General features: G+C 31.4%; 1 protein-coding gene across 1 annotated transcript; it reads right to left on the bottom strand.

The window, feature by feature from the left end:
* Positions 1-2191: 2191 nt before the first annotated feature.
* Positions 2192-11398, bottom strand: LOC111714135 (anoctamin-7). The gene is made up of 5 exons (XM_023489178.1): positions 11347-11398; positions 10693-10771; positions 4502-4575; positions 2462-2608; positions 2192-2356 (listed from the first exon to the last, which is right to left on the bottom strand). Exons 1-5 carry the CDS (start codon positions 11389-11391, stop codon positions 2207-2209), a joined length of 495 nt encoding a protein of 164 aa, XP_023344946.1. The 5' UTR covers positions 11392-11398; the 3' UTR covers positions 2192-2206.
* Positions 11399-18779: the final 7381 nt, after the last annotated feature.

Raw genomic sequence — 18779 nt, forward strand, 5'->3', positions numbered from 1 at the left:
ATCTAACTATCTATCTGACTGTCTATCTATCTATCTTTCTATCTATCTTCTATCTATCATCTATTTATCTATATGTTACTATCTAACTATCTATCTGACTTTCTATCTGTCTGTCTATCTATCTATCTATCTATCTATCTATCTATCTATCTATCTATCTATCTATCTATCTATCTATCTATCTATCTATCTATCATCTATTTATCTATATGTTACTATCTAACTATCTATCTGACTGTCTAACTATCTATCTATCTATCTATACATCGATATGTTTGTATAGTTTTCTATCTTCTATTTGTCTGTCTGTCAATCTATCCATCTAGCTATCTATCTATCTGTGTATTTCTCTGTCTGTCTGTCTGTTCGTCTGTCTGTTTGTCTGTTACTCCTTCTGCCTGCAATGTGTCACATTTTTAACAATTTTTGACAATTTACAATTCTAAAAAGAATTTTGTTACAGGATTAATGATCATATTGTTGTTTGTTAATAATTTACATTTCAGAATAAATTCAATCAACTGCAGTTATTATCATCATTGTAAACATAGATTAATACCAATACAGATAGAAAAATAGATATCGTCTTTTGTTTCGTTCACAATAACCCTGAGGCAGAAGCCCAAAGGAGTTACGCGCATGCTGCGTGAAATGACATAACACAGAGACTTTGGACTTTGGACTTCTGCCTCAGGGTATTGTGAACGAAAAACCGCGAAAGACATCTAGTGTTCTATCTGTATTAATGTATGATTCTAACAAATATAAATCTGGAATTGGAAATTTTCCCTCAATGAAAAATAAGTTTGGCAATGTCCACAAAAAATTCCACAAATCATAATAGATTTTTTTATCTGTTCCAAATTTATTTATCCACCAATCAATCTTTTTACTTTAAATTACCGGCTCCGCTTGTATAGATTTTCCAATAGCTAAGATTAAATAAAGAACAAAAACACGAAATGTACTCGTAATCTACACCCTCAGATATACAGTGAGAACCCATATAACAGTGAAATTATTGTCGTCTTCTTGGTGTAATTTGTAATTTGTAATTTGCAGCTAAACTAAAACAGTGCCCTGGGATCAAATTTATTAAAATGAAAAAGTAGTTGAGCTACGTATACGTAGTTGAACCACATCTCTTCAACTAAGTCTACGTAGTTCAACTAATTCTCTCTATTCATTAAATCTGGTCCCAGAATATTTTAAAGGGACTGTAAGCGTGATTTTAAGTGCCCCTCCTTGCAAAGATGGCAACGCCCGATTTACAATGGTACCATTGAAACCTTGATCTGATCCATACGCTATCTGATCAACGAGATTATAGTGTATAGTGATGATGTAAGCTAATCCTTAACTAATTGTATAGGCCGGGATAGTTTACTGGTATGAATAAGAAATCAAAATTAAATTGATTAATTAAACCGATGATAGTTTGATATATATATGAAATCTAAATGATAGTTTGATATATATATGAAATCTAAATGATAGTTTGATATATATATGAAATCTAAATGATAGTTTGATATATATATGAAATCTAAATGCTGAGAACACGAAAAGCCGATCTTTAAGAGAGCAATTTTGAGTCTTGCCACAAACTTAAATTTCCTAATCCTTATATATTTGCAACAACTAGCTAATGATGATATTGTTTCAATCTTACACAACGAGGTTATATTGTATAGAGTGATGATGTAAGCTAATCCTTTACTAATTGTATAGGCCATCAACTATACCTAGAGCGTACTGCATGTTTTTTATTATAGGGAGATTCTGGCCTAACCTACAGTATATCATTATTAGTAATCAGTTGTAAGTGTACAGTACAGCTAATCTAATCCATACGCTATATGATTATCTGATCCTCATCTGAGAAGAAAACTTCATTTTTTTAAAACTCGAATAGTGTTTATTTCTGTGAATTTCTCCATTGTTTGTGATAAGCAAAAAATGCACAAGTCCCAAATGAAAATAAACAGTTTAAATAAACAAAAACAAGCAAATCTAGTTAAAACTAATTAACACTTGATCTATCAATTAGGTTTTCAGATTACAGTTTCAATCACATCGGTGCATAGAGGGTCACTTGAATATACACTTACAGTCCCTTTCAGAGATAAAATATGAAGTAAAAAGATAAAAATATGAATTCCACATTTTTCTGGTTCTCACTGTCGGTATACACTGTAGGACAGGTTTACAGTGTTGAAAATAAACTCACCACTGCGCCTGAAGTGGAGGCTAAAATCTGGGCCATTGGCCTTGTTTTAGGACTTGAAAACAAATATATTGAAGCCAGAGTTCTGTAGATTATAACAGCCAGGATAAAAATAATCACAAGAGATATCTAAAAATATCAAATTTAATTTTTACAAAAAATAGAAAATGATTTTGTAATTTTTTTGTGTGAGCACATTAATAATGTTTAAATGTAGATACATTGTATAGTTACCATAAGAAGAATGAGACCGCTGCCGGCTGCAATGCGCCGAAGCCGGATGGCTTTAGGGAAAGCCGGTTCCCGGATCCCGGTTATCGGATTCTTCTCTAAATACGGAGCTTTGGCAGCAAAATCTGGTCTAGGTCGCTCCTCCTCATCCTAGCAACACAAAGGGATACAGTGGTCACCAAAAAGTAATAAGAAAAATGTCTTAGAAGCAGAGGCAGAGTCAGGGGTGGTTATGAGGGCTCAGCCCCCCCGCCTGGACCAGTAATATCTTTCGATTTCAGGAGTCCCCCCTGGAACAAAAAAAATTTAAGCCCCCTGGGCAAATTCCTGACTACTGCCCTGCCATTTGGTCATTAAATGGTTTTAAAGTAAGTTGTATTAATTCTAAAATTAATTCTTAATAGAAAATAAATGATTTCCATCGGAAAGGAAATGATTTCAAATGTTGACTGAAAGTGATACCATTTTTAAACGTTCATCTGATCAACATTTAGGAAGCTATGTTCATCTTTCTTTCTTAAAACGTGATATATTCTTAAAATTTACCAATTTTTCTAAATTCCACAAATCCGCAATTCACTTTTATACATAGAAAATTCATAATAATAAAAATTAATTTTGAATCTTTAAAATCTTTTAGAGAAATAGGCTACTCTATACATTGAGGGTCTTCTTAAACAAGTCTATAGTTAAACTACCTAAAATATCACTGTCCCTTAAATGCTTTGAAAAAGAAAATCTTCCCATCTTACCATGGCTAATCTTGCATAACAACTAATACAACTTGGAACTTTTAAAACTTTTAAGTAACTTTTCTTAAAAACTTTTCTGCAGATTTAACTTTTTGAAAGATGTATTGTGAATGGGTTTTCAACAAACTTCGTTACAGATAAATCATAAGCTCTTGACAAAACACACTGCTGCTTAAAGGGAGTGTTCACGTGTTCACAATTGTAACCTAAAACATCTATGGATATATCATTCATCCTTGACCAGACACAGCTCAAGTTTAACTAGAACATGTCGCTCTATAAATCGTGGGTCACGTGAGAAAGTACGTTTAAAGTTCATTTAGTTGTCAAAATTTTCGTTTTTATTATCGTCCTTTTTTACATTTTTTACCAACTTGTATTTGACAGCAAAACTTCTGGATTCTTTTTAATTATCTTTCTTCTGATTTCTTTGATTGTGGTTTCTTGATCCTTTCATTTTCCGACAGACATTGAAAAAAATTATTTTTGTCACAAAAACGTTTTTTTTTAAAATTTTGGTAAGGTCTTAATTGTATCCGAAGACGGTTTGATGTTAGTACATCTATTTTTACAAAAGAAAAAGAAAACCATGACTTATCAGTTTTCCTTTTTTCTTCTCTTAAAACTAAGCATTTATTGTTCTATATTCTGTCTTCAAACGAAATCTCTGAATTTAAAAACGTACATGAAAATGATTCATTTCAATAAGTCTCGGTTTCCGGATGGCGGTTAGCTTAAGGAACTGAACTTGATAACCAATGTGTAACTTCTAAATCGGGGAAAATTGTAAGCTATCAAACGTCTAAGGTTGATTCTTCTGAGCACAGATTTAAGATTCAAAAGTTTTGTCCTGTGGTTCATTAAATGTACTTTTTCTATTTTTCTATGAAAAGGTGGAAAGGGATATAAACTGAAAAAAACAAGTGTTTCCTAGACGTTAGATGCAATCATAGAACAATTTCTATATTTTTACTGAAATTATAAAGCCAGCCAAATAAAACTTAATGTTTAAAATTCAGAAAAACACAAACAATTTCTAGAGAACATCAAAGTTTATCATAAAGACATAATTGGGTTGCAAAGATATTGGGATTAGAAAGTCTAAGTTTCCATGGCAAAGACTTAATTTCTTTTAAAATTGACTCATTCTTCAAGAAAAGGAACTGAAAGGAACATCTTTACAGCTTCAGGAAAGGTTTTGTAAAGCCTTTACAGTTACAAATTGATCCATGGAACCCTGTAACTAAGAACCATTATACTGAAAAAGGTGACAAATAACTACTTTTTTTACCTGAAACCCAATACAGTCCCAGTGATGCGCTAGACTGGCAGATTTTCGCTTCCAGTATTCAAGGAATGTCACAGCTAAAATATTTAGATTTTTTTACACTCACTTAATCTTAACACAGGTCGGCGTTTCTATAAATACAATAAGGACAACTTTACTATTTAAAGGGACTGTAAAGGAAAAATGAAAAGGGGGTATAGGCTGAAACCTTAGAATCTCACGAGTTGAACGATACCTATAAGACATCTATCTGATGTTCCTGTCTCGAGAAATTTATAATAAAAACTGTGTCAAAATTATAACAAAACATATATATATGTAAGATATACGTCCGTATCACGTGACCAATACTCCATCCAATGACAGTAAAGTAAACTGGTCACATGATACTGACGGTGACACGTGACAATAATACTGCACTGCCATTGGTTGGTTGACATTGTCCGACCGTATAATACTTTAATACTACGAATCTTATACAAAATCTTACCTATATGCGTTTTGGTATAATTTTGACACAGTTTATATCAATTTCTCGAAACAAGAACATCAGATAGAACTCTTATCAGCTCTTGAGATTCTCAGGTTTCAACTTATACCCCCTTATATATTTCCTTTACAGTCCCTTTAAGCTTTTTTCAAATTACAAGTTTACAAACAAAGAAAAGCCATTTTTTGACGATTTCCATTTTCCATGTTTATGTGCATCCAATTGCTGTTTTAAATGCTTGGTAGAAATTAAAATCGAAAGTCGTCTTCATTGTATTGATATGTACGTCAAAGACTGCATAACTTGACTGGCTTGTCTGCATCTTTGTTTGTTTACATGATTCTACGGCAAAATGGCTGAGACTACCAGGCCCATATTTTTTTGTGGCAACTGATCAAATGACCAAACAAATCCTGTGAGAGTAAAAGCCCATTTTTTGGTAAATGAATATCAGGAGACGTTTGTCTGTACAAAAGAGTTTGTGTCTGTGAAAATGTACACAGTTGTATAATAGATACAGGGTTACCCGCAAAGGATGAGACTGTAAAGACGACCTTAAACTCTTAAAATAATACAATCCCAATGTTAAAAAAGTATTGTATTGCAAATAATCTTTAAATTTCTTATTTAATGATTTGGCAAAGAAAGGAACGAGTAGCAGGGGCGTATTCAGGAATTTGTCCAGGGGGCTTCATTATTTTTTCTTTCCAGGAGAGGCTCAGCACATGTTGGGGCCTGAAAACCCCCTGAAATCAATAGATTTCACTGGTCCAGGGGGGGGGGGTTAGCCCCCACCCTCTTCCCTGGAATACGCCTCTGACAAGTTTATAGTGACAGGGAATCGTAGATATAAAGAAACAGATTGTAAAAATTATAGACTAATTAAAATAACAGATAGGACACTAGATGTCGTCTTTTCAAGATTTGGATGAAACTCGTTCACAATACCCTGAGGCAAAAGCCCAGATGAGTTTCGCGTAGTCGGCGTAGAATTACGGGACAGAAGACGACATCTAGTGTCCTATCTTATATTTTAATTAATCTATGGTAGAAATTATATACAGTCGTCATTGAAGTCTCATCATTTGTATGTAACCCCGTAGGTATACAGAGAACATTAATATCCCAGTATAACCCCGTAGGTAAACAGAGAACATTAATATCCCAGTATAACCCCGTAGGTATACAGAGAACATTAATATCCCAGTATAACCCCGTAGGTATACAGAGAACATTAATATCCCAGTATAACCCCGTAGGTATACAGAGAACATTAATATCCCAGTATAACCCCGTAGGTATACAGAGAACATTAATATCCCAGTATAACCCCGTAGGTATACAGAGAACATTAATATCCCAGTATAACCCCGTAGGTATACAGAGAACATTAATATCCCAGTATAACCCCGTAGGTATACAGAGAACATTAATATCCCAGTATAACCCCGTAGGTATACAGAGAACATTAATATCCCAGTATAACCCCGTAGGTATACAGAGAACATTAATATCCCAGTATAACCCCGTAGGTATACAGAGAACATTAATATCCCAGTATAACCCCGTAGGTATACAGAGAACATTAATATCCCAGTATAACCCCGTAGGTATACAGAGAACATTAATATCCCAGTATAACCCCGTAGGTATACAGAGAACATTAATATCCCAGTATTTGTACGTTACAGTCTAGGGCAATACCAGTAATTTACTAGTATTCATGTTTTAATGGTTTAATGTTTATTATTCTCAAGTCTGTCCCATGCTATTCACTTAATCCTTATATTCTTGATGAATATATGTTGGTAAATAAACTATATTTACTTCATCCTTATATTCTTGATGAATATATGTTGGTTGATCAACTATTTACTTAATCCTTATATTCTTGATGAATATATGTTGGTAAATAAACTATATTTACTTAATCCTTATATTCTTGATAAATATATGTTGGTTGATCAACTATTTACTTAATCCTTATATTCTGATGAATATATGTTGGTAAATAAACTATTTACTTCATCCTTATATTCTTGATGAATATATGTTGGTAAATAAACTATTTACTTAATCCTTACAATCTTGATTAATATATGTTGGTAAATAATCTATGTACTTAATCCTTATATTCTTGATGAATATATGTTGGTAAATAAACTATTTACTTAATCCTTATATTCTTGATGAATATATGTTGGTAAATCAACTCTTGTAAAGTTGGCTAGAGACAGATTCCTATATAGAAATGATATATCATATCATACACATTCGACTGCAGGATATATCTTGATAACTTGATACCAAAACATAAGTATATCGGATATAAACAAACTGACAAGCAAAGTTTATATATAGATTTATATTTTCGTAAACTACTGAAAGAGGAAAGTTGTTTTTAATCTTTGTGACAGAAACAATCTCAAGAACTGACGAGATGGCATTCAACTATCTGCATGATATATTCTTGCATATACTCTATATATATACTTTCCTTGTCGATGTCTGTCTGTCTGTTCTGTTTGTCTGTCCAATAAATGTCAATACGGCTGAACCGATTGGACCCAAATTTTACGTGGGACCTCATATGACCCCGGCCCAGGAAGGTTTATGGAACATCAAAAAATTTAAATTTCTCTAAAATAGTTAGAATTTATAATTTTTTGAAAATCTGCCAATTTAAAAATGATTTAAAATGGCCGACTTTTAGAGCTAAAATTATTTATAAAGAGGGGGTCACGAAGCGCCCTAAAACTAACTAATATTCTAAACTATACATAGAAAAAAAATGGATATTTTCACCCAGAACTTTTATTTTATTTAAACTGCTATAAATGAAGATATATGCTACTAAAAAGATAAAGTTCTACAGAAACTTTTCAAGAAGATTTGTTCTACAGTGAGACGAGACTACAATCAATCGTTTTTATTTGGTTTTAACTAAGACATGAATTTATCCGGCTACTATAAATTTAGTTTCTATAGATTTAGTTTAAAACTCTCAGCAGATGACTAGTGGGGACTGTAGAACTTTATCTGATCAATATTCTAGAAGATATTGTCACTTTAATAGGTTTAAAAGTGTTAAATGCTCATAACTTTAATATGCTTTCCTTTAGTAGAAATACGTATAGTTACTTTTGTTGAGAAATCACAATAGAAAATAACCATCTAACTCATGCCTGATCAGACAAAGCTTTGGAGGTTACTAATGTGAATCGGACATTGCCAATCTTTGCATTGAGGATCATTTTGAAACACACACGCAATTTAAACTGGCTTAATTCTAACCAATTCTAAAATCATATCAAAATGTCTGAAAATTTGTACATCAGTTTCTCCCATGGGACTGTTATTATGTCACTTTCTATTAAGTAAACTTGACTCAACTTAATCACCATCAATTCACAACTTGTGATAGATTTAATTCAAAATATTAATTGAAGAATTTGCAATCAAGAAACTAAATTATGAAATCCGTGAAATCTAAGAAAGTTTTTATTCTAAATTTTCCAAGATTGATTGATACAATCTCCCATCGTCAATTATTCCAAAAAGGTTTTGTATCGAAGCATCAATTTATCTTTACTTGGTTCTCAAGCATTTGTATCTCTATATTCCATCCTAACTTTGTTCTCCATCAGTGAAGTCACAGTGAAAAAGAGAAAAACTTCATTTCGAAGTAGCAAGTATAGCCGGCCAAACGGCTGGACAGATTGGGCTGAATTTTTTTGTGGACACTCAAGGGTGGCCGGGGGGTGTTATAGGCTAAAAAAATTAGATTTTTTTTTCAAAATATTTTTATTTTTTTATAAAAAAATTTTTTCAATTTTTTTTCAAATTTATTTTTACGGGCAACGCCGGGCCGTTCAGCTAGTATAAATAATCATGACGTTTTTCTTTAACTTTTTTTTCGTTGGAAAATTATTAAGTTTGAATTGCGGTTTTATTAAGTATTTTCTTAAGTTTAAGAAGATATTGAATTTGTTCTTTATTTTATTTTTGTTTTGTTTTAATTCTTTTTTTGTTAAATTTTGAACACCAACTTTTTTCATTCTATTTGATTTTTTTACTTCTTTGCCTTAAATATAATTTTATAGGAATCATGTACATGTGTATCAACTCCATAAATATATTTCTATGCAAGACGTCCCAAAAAAATAGTAATTTGGGTCGAAATTCTTTTTTTTGGACATTTTATCAAAATAGTCTAAATAAATTTCATAAAAAAACTATTTCTCCTAAAAAAGCTCCTTTCCTAAAAAATACAGGTTTCCATGGAACCCGCATTTTTTGAGACACTCTATATGATCGAATATGTATAAAAACATTTCTGGGTTAATAAATTAGTCTGGTTTAATGTCTGAACCTGTCTGCAGATAAAACATATTTTTCCAGATTCTTTTCCCAAAATATGTTTATTCCGGGAAAAAACAATTTAGTCTGAAAGGAACCTGAAATAAACAGCTTTTTTACATATCGCTTAACCCTATAAAGGCTGGAGGTTGGAAGTTATATTTAGCTCACCCTCCCCCCCCCCTAAAGAACAAGGCTTTAGCGTAAAGGTATAGATTGGCAATGCATGTTTAAAGCCCAATCTCAAGGCCTTTATAAGGCCTCAATAAAATAATAAAACTTTTATGGTTAGAGAGCTAGGAGGGTTTAAAAAACTGGCAATGGAAAATTGTAAAAAATTTTATTTTGTGGTTGACAAATAATAAGCGTGTCTACCAGTTTCAAATATACCTATCGACCTGCACCTTTAAACAAATTCTTCAAATTAATATTTCCAAAAAACGTCAAGAAATTTTAAAGTGATAGTATCAAGAATTTGTAGGGTGAACAAACAAACAAACAAAACATGAAAATCAACTGAATGAATCTAAGACGAATATTAAAAAAACTTCCAACCAAACTTATCTTACCGCCGCATGAACTATCAAACTAGGCCAGCCAAGGTTGTATAAAAAGTTAATGCGCTCAAAAGTATGGAAAATGTCGTCTCCTAAGATAGATAGATAAAAATCTAATATGACGTTAAATATTAGGTTTATATCCATCTATCTTAGAAGACGACCTTTTCCGTACATTGCAGTAATCAACCTTATTATACAACCTTAAGGTCAGCAGTTCCAACTGTACTGTATCTGTATCTGTATCTGTATCTGTATCTGTATCTGTATCTGTATCTGTATCTGTATCTGTATCTGTATCTGTATCTGTATCTGTATCTGTGTATCTGTATCTGTATCTGTATCTGTATCTGTATCTGTATCTAATTCTAATAGCGACCTCCTCTGAATGTCCTACATAATTGTATAAATGATTATTCGGAAAAGAGCTGTCTTTCGATGATGTCATAAACTATGTTATGTATGACTAAATGTTTCCTGGGTGGCGATTGTGGATTGAACTTTTTCTATATATACTTTGTTTGTCTGTCTGTCTGCCTGTTTGTATCCAATAACTGTCAAAACTGTTGAATGGATCGGGCCCAACATTTTTGGTGAGACCTCACCTGACCCCAGGGGAGGTTTATAGATGATCGAATATTCAAAAATTTGCCTCTAACAAAATTCGATTTTTGAAAATTTTGAAAATCCTCGAAATTGTTTATTTTACAATGTATACAATTAAAATAGAGGAATGGGCGCGAAGCGCCCTGAAAGAAGATTCCTTTACATTATAAAAATTCACATACCCCAGAAAGACATAAATACTGCATAGAAAACGGTTCCTGGATGATCAAAGAGATAGGCCAGCTGTGTGTAGAAACAAATCTAAAATAGAAAAGTTGAAATTATAGAAATTGAAAAAAATTCCAAAAAAATGTTTGTTTGTTTTTTTCTCTGATTTTAAAAATAAAGAATAGTTTAAAATAAAACTTGGCTTGATCTACATTGAAGAAAAGAACATGCATATTTCATGATTCGGTTTTCAATTGGAAGAAATTCGCTGTTTTATGATTTCAAAATAACTCAAAAGAAATTTTTTTTTAAATTTCGTGTCACACCTTATCTTCTCTAGAAAATATCATGTTGGATTCAGTCTCTAATAAAAATGTTAAAAATTAAATGAGTTAGAACACGAAACCTTAAAACAGGATACACAAAGATATATTACGAAACATTATTTAAACCTTAACTCAATTTAATTTTCAATCATAGTACATACATTACAGAACAGTAACAGTGAACACCCATCCGGGGGCACATACATGAATTTGCATTTTCTTAAACTTTACAGTTTAATTCCATTAGTTCCAATGGGAACAACGTTTTTAATTATTTAGGGGGGGGGGTCTTCTTTGCCCCAATTGCCCCCCCTCAGTACAGTGTACACCCCTTGTAATCACCTGATGTAAGGACCATGTACTACAGTTCTCACATAGTGGACACATAGTAACACTAAATATAAAAAGACTTTTTATGAAATGAAATAACAAAAATGTCATTTAATTTTTTCCAATCTTTTTTTTAGAGAAATATAAAGTTTTAAGAAAATTGAATAAGAAAACTGTTCAAAAGTCTAAATTCTATTTGTTTGATAAAAGTAATTTTTTTTTTGCTGCTTTGACGCAGACTTCTTGAGCAATAACATAAATAAAAACAAAATATCAGTTTAATGACGACATGTTAAGGACTCGCATGCACGTTTTCCAAACCAAATATGTTTAGTCTCACAGTACAAATTCCATTTTAAGAAACTCTTGCAGAAAGTGAAAGGAAAAGAAAATGAGATCTTTTAGAGTATGGAAAAAAATAAAAAAATTTTATTTATCGAGAAGGTTCAAGCCTTTTTAGACTTAATTTTGTCCCGAGCTTTAGCGAGGGAAAAAATATAATCTAAAAAGGCGAAAACCTTCGAGATATAGAGAAAATTTCTGTCCAAAATCTTTATAGCACGTCTACCAAAATAATAGTCTTATAGGTAATTTTATGAAACGTTTGTGTACTTGTCTTATTTAAATGGCTATTTCTAGATCAAATAAGCTTTGAAACAATTTAGAAGTCAAATTATAAGGTTGGTTTCAATTTTATTTCATTTCAATTCAAAAAAAGTATTTTGGAAATATCCTAAAGAAATTGAGTTTTTGACACAAACTCTGATTTTCTAAACCTTATATCTTTATATTATTATATCAAATGGCCTTGATCGTTCCATAGATTGACTACAATATCAGATTCACCATTTGAAACTCATCAAACCTTTTGTATCCTTGTTTTATATCTAAAAAGTAATGATTTTTGTATAAGGTTCTCTGTAAAAGTAACTTTTGGATTTGCGCTGCAGGTAAGGAAGAACATTGACAGAATTGATCTCTTTCTTAGATAGAAAATAGTCCCTCTGTACTTTCCTCTATGAACGCCACTGCATAATAAAAAGCACCAATTTTTTTTTATTTAATACACATGCTAAGCACTTAATTATCGAATCCGATTTAAATAATTTTCATTTTCATTCATATTCATATTTTTAAGCAACTACAAAGCATGAGATATTTCAAATAAGCAATCACATTTTTTTTGTTCAACAGATTGACAGTTTTCAGAGAACGCTTCAATTTCAATTAGGTTTAACTTTTGAACCGAATAAAAATTGTCTAATAATACTAGAAGTATAAGTTTTGTTTAATAAAATCCTACATTCCTTCGATCATTCTCAAAATAATCCATTTTTAGTTGAGAATAAACAATTTCCTTAGTTTAACTCATTTGTTTAAGTACCCCTCCATCTAAAGAGTCACATGTCCAATTCACAACGATACCCTTTAAATATTCATATAATTTATGCAAAAATAAATATTGTTTTGGCTGAAAATTATCATTCGCGGATTTTATGCAACTGAGACGAAATTTACAATCAGAGTCGATTGTTTGGAATTTGTTTAGTCCATTTTCTTGAAGGACAAAAATGGCTTATTTCTGTGCTTAATAATTTTCTAAACCATTATACTCAATTGAGTGCAGAAACCAAGATTCAAGCTTCAAATTTTTAGAGTTTTGGGTCGTCTTTATAGTCTCGTGCTTAGTGCGTAATTCTTTATCTCCCTCCTTGGTGTGACTCATGTTAAATAAATGGTCACTTATAATTAATTCGACATCGCTTTTATATGAAATTGTAAAAATCCTTGAAAAAATGTTAATAAAATTCTTCAAACTGTTTCATATCATAGAATAAACTATTTTATAGACTAGAAAATAATGAGAGAACATATATTTTTATATTTATATCCTATAGACACAATACAATAAAAACAATGAAAAGATAATATTATCTCATATTTGACAAGCTATTGAGATATTTTTCTATAAAACACGAAGTGAAAATAATAAGGAAAATTTTTTCCAAAAAATACAATTGAATCTCTTTATTTTTGTCCAGTAGGTTTTTTACTTTGAGAGAATGAAATAAGTTCTCTTTAATGCTGCAAGAGTGAGACAGGAACTTTAAGGGAGTGCTTGAATCTAGGAATGGGCAAGGAAGTTTATAAAAATCATCAGAAAATTCTGTTTAAAAACGCAAAAAATGATTATTAGTACTAAATCAACAAAAAGAACAAATAATTAAAAAACAACACATCAACAATTTTGTTAATTTGTCTGTCTAAATCAATCTACATTGATCCCATGTGGATAAACGTGTATAGTTGACCACACACTAGCTAAGACCTGCTGGTACGAGTGAATGTATGTGCGGTACCGATTATACCAGACCCGTAAATCCATGTAAATCCATGTACCTGGTCACAACAAACTGTTAATTTTGGGAAGTTGCAAACTTTCATTGAAATCAGTGATAACAAGAAAACTCTCAAATAGGAAGACGACTTTTAGACACAAGTTATACTTTGAATAGTCCAATGAGCATAGGAACAGGAATTGTGGTGTTTAAACAGACCCATATAATTTAATTTAAAACTTTTTGTTTTGTAACAACATCAAATACATGCACTTAAGTATTGCTATAAGTTGTGTTAGCATTCCAGCGTTTTCTGGTTTTTAGAACAATGCAATTACGTTAATAGATTAATGAATTGGTATCCGTTGAAAACTATTGGCAACTGGTTAACAAACAGTTATCCAGATTGAAAAAGTGCTAATGTTCCCAACCCTACTTCTCATGGGCTTAGGAAAAGTACAGAGTGTTTTCAGAGTTTTTATTTAACTTTAACCTACTTTATATAGTTTTAATTTAACTTTAACCTACTTTATAAAGTTTTCATGTACAAACCTACTTTATATAGTTTTTATTTAACTTTAACCTACTTTATATAGTTTTCATTTAACTTTAACCTCCTTTATATAGTTTTCATGTAAAAACCTACTTTATATAGTTTTTATTTAACTTTAACCTACTTTATATAGTTTTCATGTACAAACATCAAAAGAAACTAAAATATGTCAAATATGTTCCTTTTTTAATACTTTTTGGATAAATTTTATTTCTATTAAAAAAACAATTATAGATTAAGAAAATTCTGGATTCAGGTATGAACTTTATCATTTGCATTTCTAAGGCATCAAAGCATTTAAAATTCTGTTTCAAGGCTTCTGTTTGGTTCAGTTTGGTTCAATTAAATATGAGGAGTTTGCCAAAGACTCATCTGAATAAAAAATACTTCAGGACTAAATGAGATTTTTATTCTAACCAGAATCCCCCCCTCCAGCTAATATATTTCACCCAAAGATAAATATTTTATATCCTGTTCTCCAAAATTTACTTAACCAAGCAAAATAAATTGCTATACGTTCTCTGAAATTTACATGACCAAGCAAAATAAATTGCTATCATTCAATGCACGTTTTGTGGTTCCCAGATACCACACTATCTGTTCTCCGAAATTTAGATAACCAAGCAATATAAATTGCTATCCATTCTCTGAAATAGACCTAACCAAGCAAAATAAAATGCTATCTGTTCTCCAAAATTTACCTAGCAAAGCAAAATAAATTTCTATCCGTTCTCCAAAATTTACCTGACCAAGCAAAATGAATTGTTATCCGTTCTCCAAAATTTACCTGACCAAGCAAAATAAATTGCTTTATGCTCTCTAAAATTTACATGACCAAGCAAAATAAATTGCTATCCATTCTCCAAAATTTACCTAACCAAGCAAAATAAATTGCTATCCGTTCTCCAAAATATTCTCTGATATGATCCAAAGGTTGATACTTGTACCATCTACCCCATCTAAAATATAATATATATTTTTAACTAATTCAATTAATGGGACTGTGAACGTAGTTTCAAATGATCCACCAGCTACAGAGTGGAATGATCAACTCAAAACAGTACCATTCAAGTCTAGAAAGATATTTTTCAATCTTGAATTTTGTATATTACATTTTTTATCTCTGCTGCATATACCCGCAATAGATTGAAAAGTCGCAAACATACCCTTTAAAGTAATGTCCAACCATGGTTAGGCTATAAATGGAGTACCAGGAAAGCGTACACTATCTTGGAGTGTTTACTGTGACCGCGAATTCCTTTCCACTCCATTTTCAGCTGGAAAATTAGGATTTTTTCTGCCGTCGATGATAAGATCAAGGTTTGAAGGATACCAATTGTTTATCGGTCATCCCATTGTACAAATGAAGGATCATTTTAAATTATGTCCTTGGCACCTTTTATGTCTGGTTTAACGCAAATCAATAACCTTTAAGTATATTTTAGCTTTTTTGAAAAAAAGATAATTTGTTTCCATTTTATCAATTTTCATGAAGAAAAACACAAATAACTCGTTTATGCTCAGACCAAGGCATGAAAATGAAGTATAAGCGAAATTACACCAACTGTACCTTTAAACTAAGCAAAGAAAGGCTTATTATGTAAAGGTATTGAATGCCTGTAATGAGCACTGCAGTATTATAGATATATGCACATTCGGCTTTTTTTCATGCCGTTCATTCATAGTTTTTTCATCCTGCTCGTTCATAGTTTTTTTTCATCCTGTTCGTTCATAATTTTTTTATTCCCTTCATTTATAGTTTTTTCATTCCGTTCATTCATAGTTTTCTTCATCCTGTTCATTCATAGTTTTTTCATCCTGTTCGTTCATAGTTTTTTCATCCTATTCATTCATAGTTTTTTGTTCCATTCATTCATAGTTTTTTCATTCAATTCATTCTTAGTTTTTTCGTTCATTTTCTCAAAATTATCGTTCTTGTTTTTTTGTTTTTAAAAAAGCCTTTTTTTTTTCTTTAAACGGTTCAAGTCGTTGGTCCATTGTTCGTTTTTATACTATGCACATCTCTAGAAGTATAAGGTTTTAACCCACCTGGCCCAATATTGGTAAAGAACTTGTCTAGGATTTAGATCAGATGCCGGGAAACTACTGCCAGGAAACTCATATGTACCCTAAACAGTACATTATCACTCAGATTTAGCATTTATACATGGGATTTTTTGTAAATATGTTCAATAATTGTAAACAAAATATATGTGTAATGTACATATATATGTACACTGTACAGTAACAGTTGTTATTTTTGAAATGTACCAATTAAAACATAAAAATTGGCGAAAACAATTAAAAATTGGCGACTTTCAGAGCAACAGTAAAAGTAAAAATTTTAATAGTAAATGGGTCTAGTTTGTTATATTTTATGCAAAACATTCACTAAATGATGTATCATTTCAAATATATTAACAATTTCTTCAAAATAAAACGGAAAAAGGTAATTTTTTTAACTCATTTTGTGAACTTATTTTTTACTTGATATTCAAAGCCTAAATCTCCCCTAGATCAGTTGAAGAGATCTGACGAAAGAAGACAAATCTTATAGCTCTTAATGGCTTATAGGATAAGCCTCTATCTCGGAGTAAAACAATTGAACCCACATTGAGAGAAGGATTACTCCTGTCAAGATTGGTTTTTCCTTTCTTGACATTTTAAATTCAATGCAGTAACTGTTAAAAAATTAATCATTTTTTGGCAATATTTGAAAAGATTATCGACTAAACTACTTTTTTAGTTTGTACACATAAAACATTCTAAAATTACTTCCAAAATGTAATTCTAAAAAATTAATAAAAGTTTAATAAACTATAAAGCCATTTATGTAATCCTTGTTTGATTATATAAGTTGCTGTTTACATATCAAGTGTATTTATGCAAAATTTATGCTAATAACGAATATGTTTAAGCGAATGTAAATATAGAAACCATTTTCATATGATCCTCCAGCGATATGAGAAAATATTAAATTATAAATAGGACTGAACCCTTCACAGAGTGTATACTCTTTAAAACTTCATATAATAAATAATATGAAAGATATAACTGTTTTAATAACTTGAAAAGTGTTTAATTCTGGTTATTTCCTATATTATTTCTGTAGCAAAAATTCGCTATGGGCACTTTTGTAGAGAAACCAAAATAGATGACCTTCCAGCTTCCATGCAAAGATGGCAACGCTCGATCAACTTTCATCAATGTTTGAATAAAATTTATTGTTTTCAATTGTGGGTTCTTTACAAAAGTGACTTGCGCATTTCTATCGCAGAAAAATAGGAATTATCAGAAACAATCACTGTTGAACCTAGAAAAACGATACTATCTTCCTCAATATAAAGGTTTCAAGAGTACCGATGTTAATCAGACATTGCCATCTTTGCATGGAGGGTCACTTAAACATTTCTCTTACAGTCCCTTTAAGGGAAAGCCTGGAGTTAATAATAATTTCCGATTCAAGCAAACTTATTTCCCGGAAATACATGGGAATATTCTAATAGGAACATAGGAAGGAAGAATATAATATAATATCTATTTTTACAGTTATAAGATAAAGATTATTTAAAACTGAAATATTTAAGCAATATAACAGTACTGCAGTTTCCGGGTGCAATGTAAACACACGCAGAGGCGGTTTCAGAGATTATCGGTTGAATGAAACTCCAGAGAACTTTTTTGAGGTCTATGATGGACCAACAGCATGTAAAACGTTTAAGCTGCGGAAAAACCCGCTATTCCACGCACCTCTGCCCCTTTAGTAAAAGTAAATTCAACCTATATGAAGCATAAAGTCTGACCGTGTCAACCTTGTTGCACCAGCTAGTCAGGTCAATAGAGCTATGTACAATACAAACTGGGACCAGAAAGGTTGACCCAGCTCGGAAATTCTAAAGTACTACGACTGCCCGTGATTCGATCAGAGGTTAAGTTTTTGCGATATTACTAATATTACCACTTTTAGACGATATTACTAGTACCACTTTTAGACGACTTTCAGACTCAAGTAATGACTGTTAACTATTTTCTCGAGTCACATTTCAAATGTTGGGCCTGCTTTGGGTAACATAATCATATATCTCTAACATATTACGCAAGTTACATCTTTTTAGGTGTAACGTGGTTTGGTTCTGTTTGTTAGTATGTTTGAATTCATGTCAGATCATAAGTCAGGCACCCCTTTACCGAATAGACTTAAATTCGAGAAAACCACGGGTATTTCTTTCGCTTGGTTTAAAATTGTAAAATGAGTAAATAGACTTTCTTAGAGAAAATTCAGTTTCCAGGGAAAGCTGGTTTCCCCCGTTATGTATATATATGTTTATATTTAATTGTCTTACAAGCTATAGTAAATTACATAAATTCGATCGTGTCAATAGATATAAAGCTGTCGTACTAATTGTTAATGAATTACTATTACAGGGTTATATATTACTTACATTGAGCAAATGAAGAAATAGAAGTCGAATTAGATTCATGATTGATTACATGGGTACATATTACATACATATATTGAACAAACATTTAACTTTTATAGTTTTCATTTAACT

The sequence above is a fragment of the Eurytemora carolleeae genome, unplaced genomic scaffold, assembly GCF_000591075.1.
Source record: "Eurytemora carolleeae unplaced genomic scaffold, Eaff_2.0 scaffold1501, whole genome shotgun sequence".
NCBI classification, from domain to species: domain Eukaryota; kingdom Metazoa; phylum Arthropoda; class Copepoda; order Calanoida; family Temoridae; genus Eurytemora; species Eurytemora carolleeae.

Excerpts from the sequence above, each read along its gene's own strand:
- LOC111714135 (XM_023489178.1), bottom strand. The coding sequence starts at position 11,391 with ATGTGTCCACTATGTGAGAACTGTAGTACATGGTCCTTACATCAG. Across the intron at positions 2,609-4,501 it reads GGGACTGTATTGGGTTTCAG|GATGAGGAGGAGCGACCTAG; the intron begins GTAAAAAAAGTA and ends TTGTGTTGCTAG. Across the intron at positions 2,357-2,461 it reads GCGGTCTCATTCTTCTTATG|ATATCTCTTGTGATTATTTT; the intron begins GTAACTATACAA and ends TGATATTTTTAG.